The sequence below is a fragment of the Crocodylus porosus genome, unplaced genomic scaffold (assembly GCF_001723895.1).
Source record: "Crocodylus porosus isolate Cpor-Errol unplaced genomic scaffold, CroPor_comp1, whole genome shotgun sequence".
NCBI classification, from domain to species: Eukaryota; Metazoa; Chordata; order Crocodylia; family Crocodylidae; genus Crocodylus; species Crocodylus porosus.
The window spans coordinates 29,251,337-29,278,005 of record NW_017728951.1 but is presented as its reverse complement, the minus strand read 5'-3'; the positions used below and the strand labels follow the sequence as shown (position 1 = coordinate 29,278,005).

Sequence of the window (26,669 nt, the reverse complement as noted above, 5' to 3'; positions counted from 1 at the left end):
ATTCTTCCTTAAATAGGCCCAAATGAGAGAAATCAATGAAAAAGACGAGATTGTAAAAGACATGTCAACATGTTTGGCAAGTGGATTTGATGTTTATGTGCAGAAACTGCCTTAACATTAGGCTCAAAAGATTAATCTGAAAACATATTTTGTCATTTCAAAAGTGAGGCTGAAAAGCAACATGCTCCCATATGACCTGCTTTTTGGAGAGGCTCCACATGGTCCAAAATGTTTTAGTCTATATTTTCTAGCAATATGCACTTTAAATTATCTCACAGGGTAGCTCAGATTTGAATGCTAATTTGAACTGTAACCTAACAATAGTTGTAATTCCAGATTTTCTACTGTAAGTTTCATTCTCTCTCTGCCTTTATTCTAGTAACTCAGAATAAAAGTTAGAAAAACTGAGATAGACAGCTTTATTTTAACGCACATTACACACCTTTTTATCCACTAAGATCTCCAGGTCATTTGATTCTATTTATTGTTTTCTTCCTCTTGTACCACTGCAGACTCTGATGTTAAGATTTAAATCAGAGTTTGACTGCCTCTGAGCTTATATAAAATGGTTTTAAGAGACCTCTTATTGATGTCTTATGTTGTTGTATTCTTGCTCCCCCTTTTTCTTGTAAGTTCTTGACTCATAAAATATGTTCACCTTAGGGTTATTGTTGTTACTTCCAATCCTCATATTGAACAATAATATTAAATTATTCCAGCTTCCCCAGCACTTGGCTAGAGGCAAAAGCCATCCTGATGATGCCATATCCATGAAGGCCATCGCTATAAAGAGGATAAAGGTTGCATCAGCAATCCTAAAATGTGACAAATAGCAACCAAGTTAAAGCTGTCACATGAGAATGTTGCTAGGCAACATCTTCCTTTTTGTATATTGGTAGCCCTCAATATAATGCAATGTAAGCGACCATATGGTAACAACAGGGATTGGAGTTTTAATGAACTCCAGCAAATATCCAGACTTAGTATCATATGCTTGTTACCGCAGAGTTCAAGTTTTAAAATGAATGCTGTTTTCTTGTTAAAAACAAATAAATAACACCCCCATTTCTCTATTAAAAATGAAGGGGCCCTATTTTTCTTTTTTTGTGACTGAAAAGCTTTTCCTGGAGCCACTGAGACATTAATGCAAAGACGACTCACTAGCATCATCTCAGAACGTTGACTGAATTCATGCATAATTATTTTTCTACTAGTACAAAGGCAAATCAAATTCACGAACAGAAGGATACCAGCCTCACTGTTTGAGATTAGTCATACATTGTACATCTTTCATGACCCAGAGGAAAACAAAAAACCCAAGCACTATCCATGAAAACACTCACTATGCATCTGCAGGAAAAAGACATTTTATATTTGTAGTAAATGCTTACAAATTGGGATCATCCAAACTTGCAACATTACTAACAGGCCTGTGCAAAGCAGCAAGTATTCACTTTGGATTCGGCCAGTTTGGAGGACAGTGATTCGAATCAATCCCGATTCGATTCGGCCAAATCAGATCCAAAAGATTTGGCGCTGGTTGGCACCACTTCGGAGATTCGGCCATAGACTAAACAGGCAGCTGACACAGCTGCCTCCAGCTGGTAAATCTGTTGGGGCTGGAGGAGTGGGGGGAAGAGAAGGGGCGTGGGGGAGGGAGGGATTGGGGCTGGGACAAGCTGCCCAGCTGAGGGGAGGGGGGGATGACACATTACTTGCGGAGGGAGCCGAGGGGGATGCAGGTGCGGCTTGCTCTGGGTGGAAGGGAGCAAGCAGCAGCAAGGCATAGCCTCTGCTTCCAGCACTGCTGTGCCCAGCATGGGGGGAAGTGGGATGTGGTTAACCAGAGGTGGCAACGCAGAGTCCCAGCTCCCAGTGCTGATGCAGGCGAAGGATGGGGGACATGATGCAGGCAAGCCTCACTCCAGGGAGAAGGGGGCAAGTGGTGACAGGGCATAGCCCCTGCTTCCAGTGCTGCTGCACCCATGCCAGTGCTGGGAGCAGGGGCTCTGCCCTGCCACTGCTTGCCAGCCTGTCAGCTGCCTGTTTAGTCTATGGCCAAAATGCTGAATCTTTTCCAATTCTTTTTCCGAATCGATTTGGAGCTTATAATTGGTCTCCTGATTCGATTTGGAGATTCAGTCACTGAATCGGATCGAATCTCCTCCAAAACGAATAGGCTACCAAAGCTTCGCACAGCCCTAATTACTAACATGCCAATAGTCAAATTCCCCCAAAAGGACTATTAGGCTATAGAGCCTAATAGTGAATAATGATTACATCCAAGAAATCATTCACTTCTGTAGTCACATGCTCCAACATGTACATACAACATACAAAAGTAACGTAATCCCAGTTTTGTTTTTATTATTATTTCCATGGAATGCTAATTTAATGTTACAACATGGCAGTTCTACTGAAATGTGACAAGTGTTCATTAGTTTCCAAATTCTTTAGAACAGACTTGATTTATAGGATAAGAGAATTTTTGTATTTGTTTTAAAACATTTTTTTTACAGTTGAGGTCTGATGGTTTTTCAAGCTCTGAAGCTTAAGTGCACAGCAAGCTAAAACCTTAGCTATCTATACATATATCCTATTCAAAACAGCCTGCATAAGTTTATCTATAATTTAATATATTTATAAAATTGTGTACATATACTGATACATACATGCACATCTAGAAACACACCACCTTTACTATTGGACTCCCTTTGTATAAAAAGCTGCTTTGCATTACAGCTGCTGTATCCTCAACTCCCAGCTACTAAAGCACCTCTTAGAATCTCCAATACATGATTTCAGCTCAAATACTCCTTTCCCTCAATTTGAGTGTACGTATTTCTATGTAGATATGTATGTATATATTCCTAAAGAAAATATTTTCTCCTCTCCTGTTTCTTTAGGAGGTTCTAATTTATGAACTAGTTTGGTAAACAGTCTTTTCAGCATAGATTTTAGAATCCTAAACAGTGTAAAATCTACTTCTGGAAAACTTCTGCTTGTATATCTAATTGCTCTTTTAGTTACAAAAAATATATAGGATTGAAACCTATTGAATACATGTCTCTGAATGTGGCTATATTCTAGCCTTATAGATAAATTAAAAAAAGTACACCCTCTGAATAGGATGCAAACATAGCCTTTAACAGACCATTACCTGTATTTAGTATAGCTCATTACATTAAAAAGTAGATTTCAACTGCTCTCAAAGATGTCAAAAGATTGAGCAGCATTATATATTTATATATAATATACAAAGGTGGGTACATACATCTAGTTCCCCAATACTCTTCCATGTTTCTAGTTTTGCCATTACGTGATGTACATCCTAAAATGATCTAAATGAAAGATCATAACTAGTTAAGTTGAAAAAATCTTATTTTTAATACATCATAAAAGCAAGTTGTGTTTAAAAGAAAAAAAATATACACTGAACAACTTGAAGTACTGAAACGTATCTGTACAAAACTACTATAGATACAGAAAGGGACAATGGTGGACTTATTCAAACAGAAGTAACACTTGTTAGCATATGTAAAACCTGCTATACTTTATTCCTTTTCCAAATAAGAATTTGCTTCTGCTTAGCATGTAAAATTCAAACCACCTCACAAATGCTGATATTTAAAGTTTTATACAGTGCAAATATTTAAGACCGAATAACTCCCCCAGTGAAATAGGCAACAACTCAGTTCCTGTGATTTGAAGATTCTTTTTTCAACGCCTATTTACACATTGAGCTCAAGGTTCACTATATATGCTTTGAAATTTGCTGAATATCAGCAGGAAAACGTGAACTAGCAGCAGTTATATCGAGACTATGATGGTTACTTGAGTGAATGCATAAAATTTTCTAGACTGTATTCAGAGTCATACTGCTCCTGATCCCAAAGTTCTCCAAGATTTTCAAGAACTGATTTCATGGACGCCTTCCCAGACGATGATGAAGTGTCTGCTTTTTCAGTTTTCCCATCCTTAGAACGTAAGCAAGCAAAGAAAGAAGAGACGCATTTAAACAAAATTACAAACTCAAAAATGTTCTGTATAACATTCATCCTATTTATTCCTAATTTTTCTTTACACATCATATTACTCCCCACAACCCGCTCCCCTGGCAGATCTCTAAACTGATGATTTCTGGGTCAACAAAGGCTCATGACAGCAGAATGAAGACTCCAGCTGATTGGAAAACTTCCTACTGTTCATTAATCCATTTCAGGTGCTCATCTGACCAGTAACTTTAAGATTCAAGACAATGCTCAAGTATCAACTACCTATTTTTGGTAAGTAACTGTGCAACTGATTCTTTACCTTGTCAAGAGTGAATAGATCAAGAAGCTGATCCGTTCCCATGCTTTGTAGGCTAGCATTCTCTTGGCTAATCACAGTGTTTGCAATATTCATTTTGAACTTCTGCAGACCCATAATTTTCTCTTCTAAAGTTCCTCTTGTTATAAGGCGATATACGTTAACAACACGTTTCTGAAAGAAATCCCCCATTAGACAATTTAAGATTGTTTGTATAGACTGTATGAAAATATTTTAATTATAAACCACAGATGGGATACACGAAGGGAGGATTTGGTAGGAGGCAGCTTTTGGTAAATAGGTCAGGGAAGGATATGGGGGAAGTGGATCAGCCTGCTCAGAGGCAATGTTCTCAACCACCTAAAATGACCCTGGGAAATCTAATCCTGGTCTTGTTCTTCCAACTCACATGCTAGTGGAAGTGATACTTGACAGGTTTCAGCATAGAAATCCCTTGATGGAAATGGCAGTGTCTTGGTTCAGCAACAGTATTTCCACCCTACCCAATCCTGAGCTATAACGCAGCAACTACAATTTCCATTAAAGCTAACAAGTGTTGTGGATACTTAGCACCACCCACAACTGGGCCTTTGTGCCTCAAATTTCACGAACACCCAAAGCACTGGCTGAGAGTGTATTTCAGACCTTAGCTCAGGAGGCGGGCAATTATTTTGGGTGGAGGGCCACTTACCCAGTTTTGGCAGGCTGCTGAGGGCCACGTGGGTAGCCCTACCCCTTAACAGGTACCCTGCCCCCGGTCACCATCTTGGGACCAATGTCCCAGGGCCAGCAACAGTGGGGTCCAAAGCAGGGCACAGGCTGGCAGGGGTCTGTGGAGCCGGACTGGCTGCACTAGCAGGGAGAGGGGGGAGCTGGCCTGGGTCCACAGAGCCCCTGCCGGCTGGGACCCTGCACTCCTGCCACCCTGCTTTGGGCCCCGCCGGCACTGGCCCTGGGACACTGGCGCAGGCCCCGTGCTCCAGCTGGCTGCTGTACCTGCTCACTCCCAGTGCCCCCCAGCCCCAGGGTACAGGTGGGGAGCAGTGCACAGCCCCAACCCCCTGCTCCCCGACAGGGAAGAAACTAGTGTTGAGCATGGGGAAAAGGAGCCCTTTGCCTGCCCTGTGCCCGGCACTCCCTGCTGCAGGCACTCGCAGCCCACCTGGGACTGTCTGGAGCAGGCACAGCCAGCCCCACATGGGCTGGGAACGGCTTCAGAGCAGGGTGTTGGCCTTGAAGCGAGCAAGGGTCCGCTTTTCTCTGTGCTCAGCAGCAGCTTCTAACCTGACCCTGCTGCCAGCCTGGGCCCCACCTGTTGGGGCTATGTGGAGACAGCAGCTGCAGCACCCCCGCTTGCCACGCCAGGCAGTGGTGGCTGCTGCTGCTGCTTGCCCAGAGCTCTCGCGCTGGGTAGCCCACAGGCGGTGGTGGTAAACATTGCCCAGAGCAGCAATCCACTGTTCTCATGTGCAGCCCTGATGGGTAAGCCCAGAGCCAACGTGGGGCCCAGGCTGGCAGCCAGGCCAGGTTACAAGATGGTGCTGACCATGACAGGGGTGGGAAAAGTGGCCCCTCTCTACCCCACAGGGCCAGTGCCCCGTGCTGCAGTCGCTCACAGCCCATCTGGGGCTACCTGTGCCTGCTCCAGATAGGTCTGTGTGGGCTGCGGGGCACCAGCCATGGGGCAGGGGAGAGGCCACTTTCCTCCGTGTCAGGAAGGAGCCCGGGGAAAAGCTGAGCATGGGGGTGGGGAGAAAAAGTGGCTCCTTGCCCACCCCCTGGCCAGCGTTCCCTGCTGCAGCCGCTCACAGCCCGTGGGGCTGTTTTGAATAGGCACAGGCAGCCCCAGGCAGGCTGCAAGTGGTTACAGCGCAGTATGGATGAGGAGCCACTTCCTTCCCACCCCATGCTTGGCTTTTCTCCGGGCTCCTGCCCTGCCCTGCCCTCCCCCGACTTCCCCGGAGTTCCAGCGCCGGGCATCCATATGGTCCCAGGCCAGAAGCCCCTTATCGGACTTCTGGCTCGGGGCGGGGCTAGGTGGGCCCTGCTGTTGTGGAAGCCCACCAGGCTTCCCCTGGGTCCTGCTGCCCCTGGTTCCTGTCATTTTTTGCAGGAACCAAGGGCAGATAAATATTAAATTTTGTAAATTTTTTAGGGGCCTGGCAGGCTGGATAGAATGGCCTCGCGGGCCACATTTTTCCCACCCCTCCCTTAGCTAATATAAGAGTGGTGGATACTAAGGCTGTGCAAAGCTCTGGTTGCCGATTCAATTTGGAGGAAATTTGGCCCAATTTGGCGGCCGAATCTCCAAATCTGAATCAAATCGGGAGACCAATAAAAAGGTCTGAATCGATCCAGAAAAAGATTTGGAGGAGATTCGGTGATTCAGGGTCCTGGCACTTTAAAAAAAAGAAGAAAAGAAGTCCCCTACTCGCCAGCTGCTGCAGCGGTTGTCGGGGCATCTGGGGGCTCAGGGCAGAGCCTCCCACGCAGCGTGGGGCAGCAGGGACTGGCCCCTGTCTGGCAGCAGCTGGTGAGTATGGTTTTGTTTGTTTGGTTTTTTTGTTTCTGTTTTAAGTGCCAGGATGCTGGGGCCAGGCAGTCATTGACAGGGCTGGGAGAGCAGGTGGGGGATGGGGCCTATTCAATTAGGAGATTCGGCGGCAGCCAAATCTTCGAATCAGATTCAGAACAGTGATTTGAATCGAATCACTGTCCCCCGAAACAGCTGAATTCGAAGTGAATACTAGCTGCCTCACACAGGCCTAGTGGATACAACGAGGGGCGTTTCACCAAGATGATCTTATGCCTCCTGGGTAAAATAAATGAATCTGCCTTGTGTCTGAACTACCAATAGGTAACATAACAAAAACTAGTATTTACATAAAACCTTTCAACTGATTATCTTGAAAGAACTTTACAAGCATGAATTAATTCTCAATAAGCTCTGTGAGATATAGCAAGTCACTTTACAAATGGAGAACTAAACTAGAGAAATTAAGTAACTTGGTCTGAGGTCACCAAACATTTCTTAGTTTTCTTCTCAGCTCTGCCAATAGCTATCAACATACACTGCTCCTTCTCTCAGTGCAGCCATTTGAGCAAATGCATATCCCTCCATATTTATAAATATGCAGCATAAAATAAAACACCCAGAAAGCATGTACAAAATCTAAACCTAATGCTTCCTACTCATACCAGTTTAGCCATCAAGTGAAACAAGAGCATTGCATGGAAAAAGAAAGACAATTGTGATAAAATTCACAGAAGATTAAAAAAACTGGTAGTTTACCTGCCCAATGCGATGTGCTCGATCCATTGCTTGGAGATCTCTCATTGGGTTCCAGTCATGTTCCACAAACACTACTGTATCAGCTCCTGTTAAGTTAAGTCCCAGTCCACCAACATGAGTGGTAAGCAAAAGAACATCTATGGATGGGTCATTATTAAATCTGCATGTAAAAATATAGAAGGTGGTCAAGAATTTATAAGAGCATTTGTTGTCATATTTTAAATGCTTCTTCAGAGAGATTTTTCCTGTGCAGTATGAAAAGGACTAAATTTATAGAGATTGAGAATATAGCAGCGTGAGAGAAAAAAAAATAAAGGCAATCAAGCTTTTTTACATTTGATGCTGAAAACAGTCATTTATAAAAATACCCCAATGTTAAAAAGTAGCTGATGTAAAGGCGAAAGTGTGCCTGAAAGCATATGGTTCTTAGAAATGAGACAATTAAAGATTTAACTTCTGCTATACTACTACCATGACAGTAAAATGCTAATTGTCAAATCACGGGATATCATGGGACACGGCACCTAGCACTTGGATTCTGTTGGGTGATTGAGGGCCAAATAAGAAAAGTACACAAAGCACAGTGTTAGCCAGGAAGGCAAGTCCAGAGAAGACAGGATATGCGTTACCTAGGCAGGATACTTAGTGATCATTGACTGGAACCTAATAATTCAGGGATCAGCAACCCTTTGTGATTCAGCTCCCGACAGCCACCCTTCTGCAGTACTCAAGCTACCTATTACAGCTTCTGCCCCATATCACTGATTCCCATCCCTTGTGGCAGATGGGAAGGCCAAAATTGGTGATAATGTTAATAATGCCTATGGGGAAGAAGGAGAGCTGTGGGAGGCGTGCACTGCATAAAGAATCAAAAAGGCAGCATAAGGCAGAAAGGGAAAATAGGCCATTTCAAGCTGCATGCTGCCGATCCCCCATGCCACCATGGGCCAGATCCAGGCCACGGGTTGCCAACCCCTGTAATAATTCATTCCAGTGTGTGGCACTTTTAGGGAGATCTATACAGCTGCCTGCAGGGAAACCTCTCTTTAGTAGACATGGCCGTCTCCAGGGGTACAAAGGGGCTATATTCAGAAGCCTGCAGCCACCAGGAACAGTAGCAGCATAGGTTGATATCAGAAAGCATGCTAATCTACATGGGGATTGGAGTCATGTCAGACTACTATAAAACTGGAGGGGTGAGGACGGTTGACACATGTTTGCATTCAAGTTTTTAAAATATATTTGCATTTATTTCCAAAAATATGGTGCTTACTTTGTGAGGCAGCATGCATCACTAGTAAATTTAAGTGTTCAATCACAGATTCAGTTTGATTCAAATCTAATGACAACTAACGGTTTCACTTCCACATGCGGAAATATGAAAAATCTAGGAAGTACAAGAGTTCCCAGGGAACAAGAAAAAGTCCATTAATTTTAGTCTGCCTTTCCAGTGTTTAAGAGAAGAACTTACCGTGAAACAATGGAATGCCTCTGACCAGCAGGTATGCTGCCATCCAGTCGCAAATATGTAATGGAGGGTAAGTGAGGTTTAAGAAGGTCATGTTCTACTATATCCAGCATGCTCTTGAGCTGACAAAAGATAAGTATTCTGTGCTGGGCCACAACAGCTTCTGTGCCACTCTCTGAAGATCCACCATTTCCTAAACCACAGTCTAGTAAAAGCTTAAAATAAATTTCAAAAAAATTACCACAGAGCAAGTCTCTCATATAAGTGTATAAACATTTACATTACCAACAAATATATAAACTATACACACGCGTATTCCAGATGAGCATGTTCCTGTGAGGGCCTTAACTATTCAAGTTCTGTTGCAAACAAGGATTCTCTCTCCAGCTTCCTTCATTCCTGCATTCTTTCAAACCATAAACAACTTGCCAAATTTGGCAACAAAAATATTTCCCTTCTCACTTGGCTCTTCTCCACAGTTAATTGTAATTCACACAAAATATTACTGAACCAACGACACAGTTACTAAAAGGTTTACAATTTGCTTAAAATTATGTATGTATTCTTGTACAATATTGAGAATTGATTTAATAATAAATAGTTGAAAAGGTTTTATGGCATGATTTAGAGGCAGCAATATAAAGACTAGAAAAAGCAAATTTTCATACTTCATAGGCCTCAGAGCACTTGACAAAACAGTGACTAAGCTCTTAAGTCCTGCATCATGATCCATCTTGGCAAACTGCTGAGCCCACGCAGTTCACACTACAGGATCAGTCTTAATGAGTTTTCAATAATGCAGTAACTATTCCTAGTAATGAAATGATAGTTTCAATACTTCAAAATTCTCTCATCCTCTTCTCTACCAATTTATGCATGCTGAAGGAATACAGCAATTGTTTTCTAAAAAAAGGGAAAAGTATTTCTAAATGTATAAAGATGTATAAATAAATGAGCAGAAATTCTCCTATTAAAATCTGAGAAATGTGAGTCATAGCTGCTTGTTTAAAAGGAAGCAGATCCAGGATAGTTTTAAATACTTCACTTACATGGCAGCTGTATGTTAAAAAGGACAGGGTTTTAAAAGTTCTGCCTAAAGCTTTTTACCATATTACAATTAACAATGTTGCTTACTATAAACTTATTTTTTTCCATTAATCTTATCTAGTTTCCCAGTTTATTAGTACCGTGTTATTTGACATCAGTTTGATTATGTAAGAGGCAGCAAAGCTGACTATGCATAGTCCTGTCACAATTCAACATAGCTTACTGACTTCAATAGGCTTTAACTTCCTTTGTGTTTAAGTTTTGCACAGCAGGAGTTGAAGAATAATACCTGGAATATGGGAAGGTAAAACTAGAACACTGACAAAGACACAGCCCTGCTCTTTTTTTTTTTAAACAGCAGATTTCAAATGAAAAGCATGTTTTTCAAAAGAAAACACACTCAAAACCGCATAAAATACCATGAATTGAGGTGTGAACATAGGTGAAGTTTACCTACTTGTTTTAAAGCAGACAGTTTAGGTGCATGCTGAATATCTCGAAGAGAAGTGTTAAGAGCTGCAAGCTGCTCTGTGATTCTCTTGTATTCTGGATGCTGGGTTGTTAACACTAACGCTGGATGGTTGCACAGTTTCCGTAAATACTGCAGTGCCTTTGAGAGGTAAATTAAGGAGGAAGGATTAACAGCATTTAAGTCAAACAGTGGGAGCATCTACACATGCATATTAATGTGCAACTCTAGTGCATACTGGGCTGGAGTTTATTGCTCCTGGGTGCCACATTCACATGTGCACCTGGGACCCCAGTTGGCAGGGGGCTAGCTAGCTCAACACTGGAGCACCCTCATGCTGCAGCCAGCCCCAACAGCGTCTACACGTGCACTGCTGCAAATTTACAAGTACTAGCCTATTGCAAAGTTTGTTAGTTTCCTGAGGCCCAATAGATGGATGTATAAACAGATGTGTAGATGCCAAGACATACTGTGGAGCTAATTAGGCAACTGCAGTAAACTTCTTATGTAGATATGCCCAGAATGAATAAAACCATCCATCTTGAGCATCAGAGCTCATTTAGCCCTAAATTCACAAGTCTGTCCACAAAAGATTTATGAGTGATGTCTGTATAATACATTTAAACAAATAAATAAATTGTCCCAGGCACAGAAGTAACGAGGATACTTACCGGCAGCACAAGACGCAGCGCAAAAGGGGGTGGGGAATGAAGAGCCCTTGTGGCTCGTCAGCCGCCTCTTTATTCAATTACGGCCAGCTGATGACATCAGCTTCAGACACCACCCAGCGAAAATAAACATGGCGGCCAATGCCGTGGAGGAGGCAGACAGCACGGGAGAGGAGCTGCAGCCACTGCAGGGAGCGAAAGGGATCCTCCCCACAGGACCCTCAGAGTCTGGCAAGCAGGGGCAGACACTGGCAGGGCAGGCAGAGCACCCCGACTAGAGCCCACATGGGACAGCGAGGGAGTGACAAGCACGCTGGCCAGAGGCAGAGCTGGAGCTGCACCCGGAGGCAACTGACCCCAGGTGGGAGTGCAAGGACAACGGGGGCAAGGAGGAAGCCATGCCAGGGGGAAAAGACCCTGGGAGAGCCCTGAGGGGTTTATAGTCGGGGTAGGTATTGCCACCAGTCCCAGCTGGGTTGACAGGCAGACGGGAGTGAATAATGGTGGCGACGGGTCAGGAGTAAAGCAACCCACCCGCTAGAGTCCAGGGAAGAATAGTAAGGGGGCAGGGGGCCACCATGTCTGGAAGCGGCTTATTATTTTGCGTTTGTTACCATGTTTAATTTAGTTACCCCGTAAGAAGGGGCATAGGGGAAGAGTGCAAGAATCCCCAAGGGACGGGGCTGAGGAGAAGCCTCGGAAGGTTTACCCTTTTTTTGTGTTTCCCCAAACAAAGGGGCAGAGGGGTAGGCACACACGGGCATATGTGGCTATAGGCCATGGGCACCTAGATGCCAAGTTGGGAGGCGTTATCCCAATGGAGGGGATGAGGTCAACAGTCGGATGATGGACCTAAGGAGGTGTGAGGCCGGGCTGTAGGGGTGGTGGAGCCCCGTGAATGACCACCGGGCGAACCACAGGTTACCGAGTACACTCGATGACCAATTCTGCCTACTGAGAAACAACAAGTCGTGGCATGTGAGAATGGGGGAGGCAACTCGAGGGGGAGACATCTACTTGGTTTGCAACATGAGTCCGTAAGGCGGTTGACGTCTACCACCAGAGTGAAGGCCACCTGAGAGCGGCTATTTGAGGCCTGGTGGCCACATAAATAAAAGGTTGTTATGATGAGATCTTGGATTACTGGGATTATAAAAGATCCAGGGACGGTGAGGGGGGGAGGGAGGGATATAGTGGTGCAGTTGCACACCCCCACCTTTAATTCCTGTTCCACCAAAACGTTCAAACCAACTGCCCCAAAGAGGCAGCAGCATTTCTATTCAGGCACTGCTGAGGGAGTCTATTGACTTAATGGCTCATTATAAATGTATCTGATTTATGCTAATCTCTCTTTACCCCACTGGTGTTAAAAGCCCTCTCTCCTTTTTAATGGTTTTGATGTTCTATTAATCAAGTTACCCTTTCTTCTGAAATGTTGCTGTCTGTTAGTTGTATTTGGTAATATCTCTCTCCTATTTCACATCCCTGCAGATTGTTTTTAATTATAGCTAAAAAGTTAATGTTAACACACTTGAATTAAGGTTAAGTGAACGTTAACTCATGTGACTGACAGTGAAGTGTTGGATGCACTGTCAAGAAAACAAAAAGTAAGCTTTTTGAGCATGTGAAGCTGAGTAAGAGTTGTACATTTAACTATGATTGCAGGACTAAAAACAGTATTTTGGAGTATTTTTGCCTAGTTTGTTGTTTTTTAAATTTACTACATAATCTTGCAAATTAGTATACCTTCCAGTACTTGTATTCAGTTTAAGATCAAAGCAAAAAATACAGTATTGAGCCCCTAGCTAACATGTACTAACATACATTTACTAACATCTAAATCTTTTAGTTTCTCTTTAACTGGAGAAAATTGTATTGTGTTATATGTGATGAGGAAGCACCATACCATCTGCACACTTCTTTTCAAAATCCTAAGTGAGCCCCTGGTTCCACTTCCAGGTATAAGCACGATGAAGTGCACTTCACCAGGCCTTCATGTAATCACGGGACAAGCCAGTGTCCAAAGAGCAATGAGGGACCCTTCAGAGAATTATGGTGTATAGTCTTGCACAGATGCTGTTTCACGAGGAAAACTGTCCCTACTGCCACCAGGCAAAATGCTGCCTTTTTATTCAAGTGCAACTTTATATGTGGTCCTATACTATTTTGTTTTCCATTTTTCACAGGAATATATAGGAGTATTAAACAAACGTCCTTTGAAACTCCAGTTGTAAAGAGAAGAGAGTTGTAAACTTCTATACTGAAACTGGCTAAGGCCCCTGGCACGTGTTCAATTAATGGCATGATGGAACCTCTTCCTTGATGCAACAATAGCACCTCTCCTGCCATGCCACAGGTGCATGGCAGGACACACAATTTTGGAATTGCATAGCATATCCTAATTGAGCCATTACTTGCCAGTGCAGGTAGAACCTGGTATCATGATTTCTGGTTCTCCCTGTCTCAACAAGTAAAAAGCTGGCTGCCTGGTGAACCAGTGTGGTCCCAAGGCTGGGACCCACAATCAGTTAATTATCAAATCTCAGCTGATTGTGGGTTCCAGCCCTGAAGCCAGGGGGAGACTCCAGTATGATCCTGGGACTTGACAATCAGTCGGCGGGAGACTGTTGGTCACAGCCTCAGGACCCACAACAAATCAGCTGATTGTGGGTCCCAGTCCCAGGACCAGACCAGAGCTGGCTGGAAACTCCAAATGCAGTCTCAGGGCGAGGGAAGTTGTCAACCAAACCTTGCCATATTGCCAACACTAGGCTTCATGGTGAAGGACGCTGCCACATGTTCTCAGTTTAAGGTGTAATAGAAACCACCTTTACACATTTTACATTACACATTTATACATTTTGTGGAATAGTTTTATGGTTGGCTTCATGTTTTATGGTCCCATTAATTGCCTGAATGTGTGACTGGGTTATTTAAGATGTGACTAGCTTGCTAATAACATCTTCAGTGTAACATCTGCCAGGGACTTAAGTGGGCTACCATAGACACATCCACTTTTGTTCACTTTTTTCCTATGACCCTTACAAATACAACAATTCTGACAAGACTAAAATCGTGTTGCCTCCAGTTTTGAGCTATTCATTTTTTTTTTTTTGGGGGGGGGGGGGTTAAGCAGTGAATGAATTTAAAGGAGAATTTTTTTATATTCTATTTGCAGTTTAGCATAAAGCTCAAATCTGGGGTCTTATGTAGTAATAGATAAATACAGGCTAATTCAATGGACTACATAAAAGAAATCCCAGTTAAAATATTAAACTGGAAATTGCACACTAAAATGTTAAAACATCAACATGTCATTTAAATCATTCTAGATCTTCAACATCTTCTAGACAATGGCATCTACTGCTATAGAATTACTTCGTTTAAAACAACTGCAGCTGCAAGACTTGGGTAAACTAAATCTAACTACATTTTAATATTTAGTTCACAACTTTACCACTTTCAACTGAACCCACAGTAAAAAGAATTCTGGAATTTAATTTACTAGAAGTATATTAATAAGACAGGATAAACTACAAAAGAGATCAATACCTGAAACACATGTCCTGTAGCTTTAAGCTTTGGCTTTTCAGTTTCTTCGGTCAGTGAAATTGATGAGACTGTTTCATCAATATCACATTTGGCACGAGACTTGGCAAAATCTTCATAAAGCTGAACCTGCAAGCCCCCAGATGAAAGCAGTGACTATAAATGCAACTAAAATACCTATGCATACTCAAATAACGAATGGACAATTTATTGGAATTTAATTCTAAACTGTCTAACGATGCAACAAATGGAAAAGAAAACAAGTTATAATTACCTTATGGGATACAGAGTGGCATCAATAGCAAGTTATTTTACATTCAGTTTGAAATGTAACTTTCAATTAATTTGCAAATTCATGTATATTGTCTATATATCCCATGCCAGAAAAAAGGGAATTTGAGCCAAGGAAATTAGCTTGTACAACTACTCACACAGTGAAGCCAGAAACAATCCAAATGAATTTAATTTTAAGGCTTAAAAAGTTTTTCTAAATCTGAGCACTCAAGTACAGCAAGACTGATTCCAAATTAGTCTTAGGAAGATGGAGTTGTAAACAAGTTTCTTTCCAGTCATGAATGTACACAACAGGAACCAAATAAAATTATTTGTTTAACCTCCTCTAATTATAGCCATTGAACAGTTAACTGATAACACAGCAGCCTATACTGGGGTGGGCAAAATGGTAAATCTGGTCTGTGTTGCTGCGACCAGCTTCCATGGATCCCAGGAGCAGTGCAGCTGCAACAGCATGGGGGCCGGCATTTTCATGGAGAAGGGCCCAAGCAGTGCTGGCAGGGCACACGGCTGGGTGGAGAGCTGCTCCAAAGCCAGGGCCAGGATTCCATAGTGGTGACAGAGTGATCCAGAGCTGCCCCCCCCCCAATCCAGGGTATGCAGGCAGCAGATTGCAGCTCTGTCCCAACTCCGGCTCACGCTGTGATAGTCACAAGATCCCAGGCCTGGCTCTCGAGAAGCTTCCTGCTCAACCATGCTTCAGGGACCATCTGCATGGAAACACTGGTCCTGCACTGTCATGGCCCCACTGCTCCTGGGGTCTCCACAGAAGCTGGTTGCAGTGATGCAGGCAGCAACTGTTGGGATATGGAGTCAGCCGTGGGCCCCATCCCATCCAAGGGCCAGACTTTGCCTGCCCCTGGCCTGTATCTTAGATACTCTGTATTACAATTGCATCCTAAAACCATTAATAACTAAAGTGACCTAATGTATTAATAGTTATTTTGCTATAATAAATGTATTTTTGCTAACATGTTCAAATAATTATACACGCAAAGGCAGCCCTTAGGCTGGAAAGAGCAAAGTAGCTTTTTCAGGTCATAGTTAGTAAATATGTGACCAAAGGCCAAAAGGAAAGTCATAAAGAAGATAAGAAATGTCCTTCTGCCATCTTAAAAATATACATTTCAATTGATCAGCATGATTTTGATTAAAGTAAAGATTAACAGACTGGGGTCAGACACCTAAAAATAAAGAACCTTATCCAAGTTGATCCCTTGACCTTTTTCTCAGGCCATTAAAATCTGGTTCCATCCAGTTCCAAAAGTTCCAGTGAAATGGAGAAATTTAAATAAAAACCAATCAGAGGTCAAATATTAGCATGTCAAAATCAACCACCTATAAATAATAAATATTGGACCTGGGGGTAAGAAACACATTGGACCTTTCCCAAAGCTCAGCAGAAAAAACGAAACAAAGACTCAGTAAGAGTCCCTAGGAAATCAGAGAGGCCTAGCAGGCAGACCTGTTCTTCCTGAATCCAAGGCTGCATAAGCACTGCCTTTATTAGTACCAGTAAGTCTTTGCTATAGCATATCCTATTAAAGCTTTTAAGTTGTGACTGAAATGGTCTCATTGATCAATTAATCTCACTCCTAACAACAAGTCCAATCAAAGGGTAACAAGGCATAACATGCCAGAAACAGCCGCAATGTCGACTTGTAAGATGTACGTGTGTCAGGGGCAGGTAAGCTGCAAAGGGCCTAATCTTTGTCGTGGCAGCGAAGCCCCAGGCCCTTCCCTGATGCATACGTGCCAAGAAAATTGCCTTTATGTATCATGCTCTGGCACAAATGCTGGGGGTTGCCTACCCCTGTCTTAGGCTACAGGTAGTAGTCTCCCTCCCCGCCCCTTTGTCACCTTCTAGTTCCCGCTGGGGCATTAAGCAGCTTCTCTTTCCCCCCCTTCTCTGCCAGACTGCACCTGTCCTGAGCTAAACAATAACTGGTAAACTGGGCTTATTGGTTAAATGATTAATTGTTTAACCTTTCACATCCCTAGTACTAATGAACGTCTAAGTCCTCTCTTTTTAAGCTTACCTGTAAAGGACTAAGAGTACAGTAATAATCCTGAATTATTTTGGGTGGAAGATCCTGTAGCACATCTTCTTTCATTCTCCTCAACAGAAATGGCAGAACTTGACGGTGCAGTGCTTCCATTGCAAGAACTCCTAGTTTTAACAGAAACAGGAAGCAAATTTGGAAAGAACACAAATTACGAGATTAGTTCAAATGTCACAAACAGTAAAACTGACATTACTGATACCCAGATACTGTGATATTTTCCAAAGCGATAGCAATTTAAATAGGCAATAAGAAAGATTACAATTTATCTCTTACCTGCCTCTTGTTCACGACTGGAGCTCCGAGCATCTCTACTTGCCAATATTGGTTTGCCATAACGAGCTGCAAACTGGCGTTCAGTACCCAAAAATCCTGGCATAAGGAAGTCAAACAATGACCACAACTCTAAGACGTTGTTCTGAACATAAGAGAAACATTTGTTAAAATATTTTCAAAATAATACACGGTTCCAGATTACTATGGATTACACTTCCTTATTTTCTGCAGTGTGACGCAAACTTTTTCAATACCATTTATAACCCTTCAAGTTTTTGGTGCTTCTGGAACTGCAGGAAAGGAGCAAAGGGAGAAAAAGGGGCGGGCTCCAGTGACAGATTTACTGCCTTATTGTGACTGGTATATTTTGTATTAAACCAAAGGCTTATATCCGCAGGACAGTGGCAGAAAGAGAGAGAAATCAGGGGCTGCTCATGGCCTCAGACTCGTATAAGGCAAATGTCCCAGATGAAAAATATCTTATATATTAGGAAGACAACCAGTCTCTAAGGAAATGTGTGTTGGAGTTAAGTGCATTGAGTTCCTGGAAGTGGAATTCTCCATTTATTCTGTAAAGGTGAATGACTGGGGGATCCACCTTCCCTAGAACAATTTAAGAAAAATAGTCTAAGTCCTTCCCCCATCCCATGTCTCTTCTCTGCTCTCCCATCAGAGATCTGGACTTAGATTGTGTGGAGGGGCATAATAAGCATAGCAAAGGGCACCTATACACATGCTGGATGTCTGTTCCAACGTGTGCAGACTCAATTAATTAGCATACTCAAGCAGCCTCTGCATCACGTGTATTCAGAGTCTACACACATCAAAATGGTGATGTGATGGCAGGGGTGCTTTAACTAAAGCTCATCGAATGAGCTTTAGTTAAAGCACCCCTGCTACCATTTTGAAGAGCAGGGCGCTGAATAAACGTGACACTGCAGGCACTTCAACTGGGACAGCTTTCAGAGCGAAAAGTAAAAACACCCCAAATGACTGCAAAATAATCTTCTTGTGTGTCTTTTTCTTCTACCCCCAGCCCCTCAAAAATAGGGGAATAATTACCTGAATTGGTGTCCCAGAAAGAATTATCCTGTAATTGGCTGTTAATTGCTTTACTGCTTTTGACAGTTTTGTTTTTCCATTTTTTATTACATGGCCTTCATCAAGAATACAGTAGTTAAACTTAATATTTCTAGGAAATAAAAAGGAAGTCTTAAGCAGAGATATTTAATTACTTTTAAAACAAATAAAGAAAGACAAATGTACGTTTTTACCTGAAGAAATCAATATCATTTCGTACAACATCATATGATGCCACTATGAGATTATGTCTTTTCACCTGGTGTTGCAACCTTAAGACATGAAGAGAAATAGTGTGCAGGAAAAGTGTAAGTAAATGCATCTTCACTGTTATCCACAAAATAAGACATTCTAGAATGTCCTGTCCTCACAATAGCTAAATTATTTGTTTTAGCAGCAAGATGAATTTCAAAATTCTTTGTACAATCAAAAGAGACTTCCCATAAAATACTTCTCTTTCGTGATTACCTTGCTCTTTCTGTGGGAGGTCCAGTGTAGTGCAAAGGATTGAGATATTCTCTGGAGCAAAATTTGCCAACTTCATCCACCCAGTGACCTGTAAGTGTTGGAGGACATACCACCAAGGATGGAAGAGGAACACTGTCTACTAGTTTAGTTCTTGCATATTCTTGAGCCCTTCAGGGTATTAAAGCACAAGCATATTACTTTTCTGTAAAAGTACATTAAAAATCTGTTTTAGTCCACAGAACAGTATTTCTTAAAAAAATCCTACCTGAGGCAATGATCTCCAGCAAGAATGCAGATGGACTGCAAAGTTTTCCCTAAACCCATATCATCACAAAGAATTCCATGAAGTTTGTACTTATTGAGAAATGCCAACCAATTCACACCGTCCTTTGAAATAAGAAAAAAAAAGTGGTCTCAAAACAGGGCAAAAAGTCAAAGCAATCATATTTTTTAAAACATACAGTTTAAGTGAGCTAGGTCCCATCCTGTACTCTAAAAATTACAAAACCAAAACAAAAGACTTAAGACTTCCCTACACACACACTTCAGTCCATCCTTTCCACAGCTATGGGAGTAGACCGAGGGGAGGGGAGATGTCAGTAGGAATGCAGTCATTAAGGAAACTTTTTCAAACACAAGGGATGCGTCTACATGAAATGCTTTACTTGAGATCAGAGCAAATTACTGCACAGTAAACATCACCATCTACACATACAGACACTTACTGTGCAGTTAGTTGCTCTAACTGTGAGTAAATTTGCTACCTGTAAATACAAGTAGCAAACTTACTCCCAATTACTTACTGTATTGTTATGCATGTATAGATGGCTGACCGGGAACAAGTGTGTTCCCAATCAACTAGGCAGCAGGATGCGAGTGATTGCTCCTTACCCCTGGAAACTGCCTGCTGCTGAAGCAGGTTCCAGAGCCCAGGTAGGGGCATGTCCCCCTGCCCCCGCTCCACAACTGCAATTGGGGAGCGGGTGCTGGGTGATTCTCATCTCTCAGCCCTAGCTCCACAGATAAGAATCTCTCATTGCAGAATAGGGTCTGGGAGCTCCCTGCTGCCTAGGCAGGGAGACACTGTCCCTGCCTGAGCTCTGGTGGCAGAGCCCACCCCAGAAGCAGGCAGCTCCCAGGGACAGAGAAGCAATATCTCAGCCCCACCCAGGAGACAATCGTCTTTTGGCCTGTACTCCCTGCCAGCCTGACCTGGCACCTAGGGGGACCCACCTTGAGCTCTCCCTGGCTGCTGCAGCGGACCAGTGCAAGGCTGGGAGCAGACTGCTGCCATGAGCAGCAATTTGCTCACACTTGCCGGCACATGTAGATGTCTACTATAGAGTAAACCCACCTCCAGAGCATTCATGTGTGTATACGTGCCCAAGCAGTTGCAGAGAAAAATCTTTTTTTGTAGCCCTTCATTGTGTGAAGTACTGCTGCTTGGCCATTAACAACAGAAAAGGCAACTAGAGAATGTATACCCTGATAGTTTTCCTTTCTGAGACTCCTTTAATCCAAGGGCTCACTTCTGCATCTGCATGGGAATTCAATATTGTCTACTCCAAGAACTGAAAAACTATGATCGAGATTCACAAACACCAGGAAGTTTTTTTTTTAATTTCTCCTTAAATCCTATTTCTGAATCCCCAATGAATGAAAGGTAAAATTCAGCCTTAACTGCATACCACTGTATGGTACCACTAATGCAGATTCCAGCTTCCTACTTCAGTCCTGTTACTTTCACCACAAGCTCCATCTAGCAGTTGAGGGGTAAAGCTGTAGATATATTTCATACAGCTCCAATTCACTTGCCCCCTACTCCAGTAGGGGCTGAAAAAAACCCCAAGCTTCCTCTGGCTCCCTTTCCCCCTCCCATCCTGAAAACCGACAGGCTGGCAGGCAGGCAGAAGTTACAGAAGATGCTCTGGTTTGAAACATCTTAATCTGACCTTTCATGCAATGAGGGGTCAGATTTTCATCAGATCAGTTATTTCTGCAGATGCTTGCAGTTGTGCGCTTGTGTTTCATCACAGCTATAGACCACTTACTGTGACCAGATCTGGTGAAAATTGTCACTTTTTTCTGTGCCCTTTGTGGTCAAGGTGGTTTTAACTGAGAGGTTTCCTTTATAAATCATCTCTTTACTGAAGAAACACGATATTTTCCCTTCTCCCAAGAAAAAAAAAAAAGGGAGACTTCTTGGAGGGCAGAGGGTCAGAAGATGTGAAAAATGGATGGCAATGTCCTTTGCTTAGGGCTGTTCAACATCTGAAGATATGCAGAGGAACTCTTGTCTTTTAGCAACCCACTTATTAGCCTATACATGGTATGGCAGCTATTTGAAAAACCTGCCTTTGTATGGAGTGAGGGAGACCTGCTTTTGTCCCCTTGCTTCCACCTTTTAGCCTCAAATGGTCCACAACTTTTTTTTTTTTTTTTATTTCTGGTGCCATTTCTTGGGTTCTAGGAGATGTGGAAGCAGTCAGTAGGTACAGACCACTGATTTTGAATCAGGGTGCTTTGGCACTGTTAGGTGTGAAAACATAACTGACAAGATCAACCCAGAGATTTCACAAATTAATCCACAGTGTTAATAACAATCCTAACTTTCTGAGTTCTTTCTGTAGTCAACAACAGAAGTTATTTTCCTGAAGTCAAAAACTGTGTGTAAACTAAAAGGTGTGCTGCAGTTCTAAAAAAAGTTGAGAATCACTGGTATAGGCAGAGTAGGCCCTATGTAAAACAGTCAGCTTATATGGGTGGGCAGTCAATATGTTTTCTTGCTTAGGTTCAGACCTCAGAATTTGTTCTTTAAAATTAAAGCAGAAGTGGTTACCTGCTGGTATTTTCTGAGCTCTGCTTTGATGGGGACTGGAATTTTATAGTTTTCCAGTTTTTTACCATCCAATAACTGTTCCAGAAAGTGTCGCTCCTTGGCTTTCACTCGGATTAATTCTTCAGACATATCTGGGGGATCTGGAATGCCAGCCTGAAATGATAATAATAAAAAATACTGGAACTTTGTCACATTTTACTCATTTTCTGTGTAAAAGAATGACTATGTACAGTCTCACATTTCCCCAGAACAGTTTTAACATATGGCATAGATTTGCAAAGTTTTTTCAATTTATATCCCAAAAGTCTTCCATATCACTCTTAGCAAAATACCATCTTGCTTAATTTCTTATCAATTAGCTCAACCAAAGCTGTAGGATGTTAAAACAAAAAACAAAACAAGCTGCATACTGAATATTTACCAAAGGAAAACTGCAATATAAATCTGTATACACAATACCTTCCACACTTCCACACCAAAAAAGCAAAACAATTTAGTCCTGTCTGTAAAGCTGTGTAGAAACTGGGCTCTTTTGCCTTTACTTAAGGCAGGTAGCTTCACTAATTAGCTGAAAGACACTTTGGCATTTACTTCAACTTATCTTGTCATGGGTAAGTTGTAACTATAGCGAGTTCCACTTAAGTGCATAGCCTCAGTACTGAAACAAGGCTATGCACTTGCTATACAATTTAATGTAAACAATGCTAATTGACTGCAGAATAACCCATCTCTTTCGCTGTCTTTTGTGGCATCAGAAACCCACACAGACTGGCTCTCATCATTTTCAAGGCTTCCAATAGTCAGTTCTGGATTAGCCTTGATCATGTCTCCTATTAATTTATTCAGCAAGCCATGCCATCTGGCTCACTGTGGCAACTTTCTACAGCTACTTTCTCAAAACAGCACACTTCAATTAACTGTGTTATCACATATCAGAACTGTGCGTGTCCATTCTCCTCAAAATAGCAAAACTCATCTAATAGGGTCAGAAGTGACAAGCACAGCTGATACTGCTTTTGGCAATGAAGTCACAACCCTTTTGTCTACCTCTCGCAATTGGTCTCTCCTTGGACTAGTTGACTGAACAGAGTAGATGACCTTTTCTTCTGTATCCGGAGAAGAGAAGGTTATTTCCAACAGCAGCACTGAAGAGGATTCTTGGATGAATCAGTCTTTCAGATATAAATTTGCTGCTGTTCTGGTTGGTAACAAGTAGAATACAGAGATAGTGCTGCTTAAAGTGTTTGCAAACACTGGCGCATGAAATCCTCCAACTGCCCAGGTAAGAAAGGATGTAAAATTGCTGTCAGCTCAGCAAATCATCAACATCTGGATGTCTGAAAAAACACTAATGTACACATAAGCAGGCTAAAGGCAAAAAACAAGGATCTGAAAACACTAAGGACCTATGATGAATCAAGAATCTGATGAAGGGAAGCAGAGTTAAACAGAGGTAGAAATTCAGTAAAGGCAATAAAGCCTCTTGGCTTGGGGACAGATAGGTATGATGAAACAAGAAACTGCAAACAGCAGGTTCCAGGTTTGCAGTGCATGGAAAGCGTGTGTAGCCTTTGTCAAGACATGTTTTATATTTCAGGTTTATCCTGCGGCTCTCCAATTAACTACTTAATACCTCAGGAACTTGGAAATGAATATTATTCTCTACCTGGTAGTTAAAGGTGGACAGAATTGCAAATGCAACAGTTAAGAATGCTGATCTAGTCACTGACACAATCATCTGAAGTAAATAGGAGAGAGATGAGAAAGATTCCCCATCTGCTTTGGTTTCTCAGAAATCAGAATTTAAACAACCACAAAATATTCAATTGAACAGGGGACTCTTGGGTCACCCTTACCACACTCCCGATAATGATGGGTCTCTGTTTCCCAGGTAAGTCCAGTGCCAACTTAACAGTCCTTAGTCCCTATCTGCAGACAGAATATCCATTGAGCTTTCTCTTTTTCCCTAGAAGGAATGGGGAATTTGAAGAAGCAAGAGAAGTACGTGGTACTGAGCATAATACTGTATTTACTTTAATACAGATTTTCCTCTCTTTATGTGGGCTCTGTATGTGCGAATTCGCTCTTAGAGCAGTCATGAGATGACCTTTTTTTATACTGAAAATTTGTGATATGCAAGTAAATTCACTCTTATGCGATTGATGTAGTGGAAGCCTGCAGTCAGCTGCTTTGGGCAGTGCATTGTGGGAGTGACGCCATAGGTGGAGAAAGAAAAAAAAATTATTGGGGGGTGGGGGCTGAGCCAGGTGGTAGTGCCTGGGCTGGGCTGAAGCGCTGGCCCCTGAAGCCTGGCCCTGTCAGCACTGCACCCCTGGAGCCATAAGCCATGAGGCTGCCCACCTGCAGTACCTGTGGCCACCACTCAAGGCAGCTGGTGCCTGTGTTTCTGGAGCTGCAGCTGCCCGGGGAGCGGCTGAACACCATGTCAGTACAGTTGAGGTCTTGGAACGTAACCCTATTTGTTACGCTGTAAAGTAGGTTCCCTTTATGTGAATTTGAGTTATGTGCCATTTTCCAGGAATGCATGTACAGCATAAAAGTGAGGGAAACCTGGATAAGACAAGGTTTCTTTTTCACCCAATCAGTATGAAAAAAAGCTTCTTGTCTTGTATTTGCATAGGAGGTGGGGGGCAGAAAAGAGGCAGGCAGCTGCTGCAGCTGTCTTTGGCCCTAAGCCTGGATGGGGGCCAGAGTCAGACTGACAACAGCCTCCTATCCCCCCCTGCTTCTCTTATGTAGCTTCCGCCCAGCCCCTTCCTCCCTCCCGCACCCCCAATCCCTCCTTTACATGTACAGCTCAGCTCTGGCTTGGGCTGAGGTTTCTGCCAGGCCCAGAGTACATGGAAAATCCTTCCTCTGCCTGGCCAGTCAGCAGCACTGACACTACTGCATGGCCAGGCAAGGACTGGACTTCCATGTCTTGTGTTCCAGAATGGAGCAGCCTGAGCAGCCTTTGACACTATAGTGGGGAGAGTGTGGGAAGAGGCTGAGACTGGAGCAGGGGGGAGGGGCAGAGGCTGGGGGAGTGCAGGTGACAGGGGAAAGTGGGCGGGGCAGAGAGCAATGGGACCACCTGACCCTTCCCAGCCACTGCTTTCCCTACTGCAGGAGTGGGGGAGGGGGATTCAAGACAACCCTCCAATATGTAGATTCTATACCTGGAAAATTATAACCAATTTATAAATTTTCCATATATAGAATAAATGTGGGGTTGTCTTATATTCAAGGTCATCTTATATTTGAGTAAATACAGTAGTCCTGGGGCTTACAGCAAGTGCTTCTGGTCACAGAATCATAGAAGTAGATCTTCAAGTCTGATCCCCTGCCTGCGCAGGAAAAAAACTGGGCTCAAAACTGGTCATCTTTTCTGAAATGCCCCCCATTCTTACTTAGCTGAGTTGACTGAAGTGTATGATTTTCTATCATGATACAGAAATCGACTGATAAAGGTAAGCTATTAGCTTAGGAGAAGGAGACTCCAAGTCTTCTATCAACCACCTGGTTGTTCTACCTGAAGAAACAGAAACCTAGTTTTCAGACTGCTAAAGTACTCTTATAGAAAAGCTCTGAAAAATAATTTAAAAGCCCCCAAAGAACCAAAAAAACCATACACTACCTATTCAACCTTTCCTATTTGATACACATATATATTCACACAAGAACAACATCAGCTAATTTGTTTTTTTACCATTTGAGCAACTTATACAGCAGGATATCAGAATTTGTAAAGTATATAAGGCTACAAAAATAAAATGAATGGTTTACTCTGTACCTCCCCTTCAAGCATAGTTTTCTAGTATTACGCTTTTGTGGCTGAATGGCATGACTATTGAAGGTAAGCAAGCAAAGAAACACAAAGACTAAGCAAACTGAATTTCTTATCAGCTACCAAATACAGATCACACGTAATCTTAAACTATAAATGGATTCTTGCTATTCTACTAGATTAGGATCAAGAATAAAAATCTGTGTTTGTTCATAACAACAAACCTTTATTCAGTAATTAAATGTATTAATATCCTCATGTTTTGCAAATTACATAAGAGATTGAAGAAAATGCACAAGAAACTATGCAATGAATACATTCTTGTCATTTTATGTTGTTTGCCAGTGACAAAGATAATCCACATAGAGGCAACCGTAAATCATTTCCAAACAATTTGTTCCCTGTGTTGGATCTTGAAAGTAAAAGGTCATTGCTCTTTTGAACTAACAACATGTCAACAGCAGCTGTTCTAACAAAACCCATACTACAATACTACTTGACTATCAACATTTTGTTTTATTTCTCCTAATGGATAAACTGTGCATTTTTTTTACTATTAGCCAGAAAACAGCACTAGAGCATGCTCCTCTGACTGAAACAGAAGAGCCTAGAAGCTACTGTATATGGGGAAAGTCAATGTTTGACCAGTCATTTTTTTTCTTCTTTCAACTAGGAAATAAGGACCTAGTGTCCTGCACACAGTTAACATTTAACTTTTGTTTACAATACAAAAGAAAAAGAGACTCTATTAATCAATATTTTTTTCAATCCATAAATTCATAAAACATGTGCCTTGTTGCAATTTATGGCACAATTAGTAAATAAATGTAATGTCTGCCAGGAGCTATTAAGAACTGACTTTGTCTCCTTACACTCAAGCAGTTCTCTGATGCTGAGACAACAGAAACCAGTTCACATTTGTCCTGGGCTTTGCCATGCTCCCTTCAGGTCTTCCCTGCCCCCAAGAAAGGAAAATTTACAAAACCGCCTTGAAACACTAAAGTGCTATAAATAGCTAAATGAGAATGCTTACTGAACTAAAGGTTTTAATTAACAGC

At 42.4% G+C, this 26,669-nt stretch overlaps 1 protein-coding gene across 1 annotated transcript in view; it reads right to left on the bottom strand.

Moving 5' to 3' along the window:
• Positions 1-2,350: 2,350 nt before the first annotated feature.
• BTAF1 (B-TFIID TATA-box binding protein associated factor 1) overlaps positions 2,351-26,669 on the bottom strand; it is a 95,977-nt gene continuing 71,658 nt past the window's right edge. Inside the window, exons 25-37 of the mRNA XM_019555514.1 lie at positions 21,825-21,977; positions 19,251-19,372; positions 18,986-19,153; positions 18,712-18,789; positions 18,500-18,629; positions 17,438-17,579; positions 17,138-17,268; positions 14,808-14,933; positions 10,576-10,728; positions 9,075-9,286; positions 7,604-7,763; positions 4,315-4,485; positions 2,351-3,977 (exon numbers count right to left, since the gene is read on the bottom strand). Coding sequence (XP_019411059.1) covers positions 3,831-3,977; positions 4,315-4,485; positions 7,604-7,763; positions 9,075-9,286; positions 10,576-10,728; positions 14,808-14,933; positions 17,138-17,268; positions 17,438-17,579; positions 18,500-18,629; positions 18,712-18,789; positions 18,986-19,153; positions 19,251-19,372; positions 21,825-21,977 — 1,893 coding nt within the window. The 3' untranslated portion in view covers positions 2,351-3,830. The remainder of the gene's footprint in view (positions 3,978-4,314; positions 4,486-7,603; positions 7,764-9,074; positions 9,287-10,575; positions 10,729-14,807; positions 14,934-17,137; positions 17,269-17,437; positions 17,580-18,499; positions 18,630-18,711; positions 18,790-18,985; positions 19,154-19,250; positions 19,373-21,824; positions 21,978-26,669) is intronic.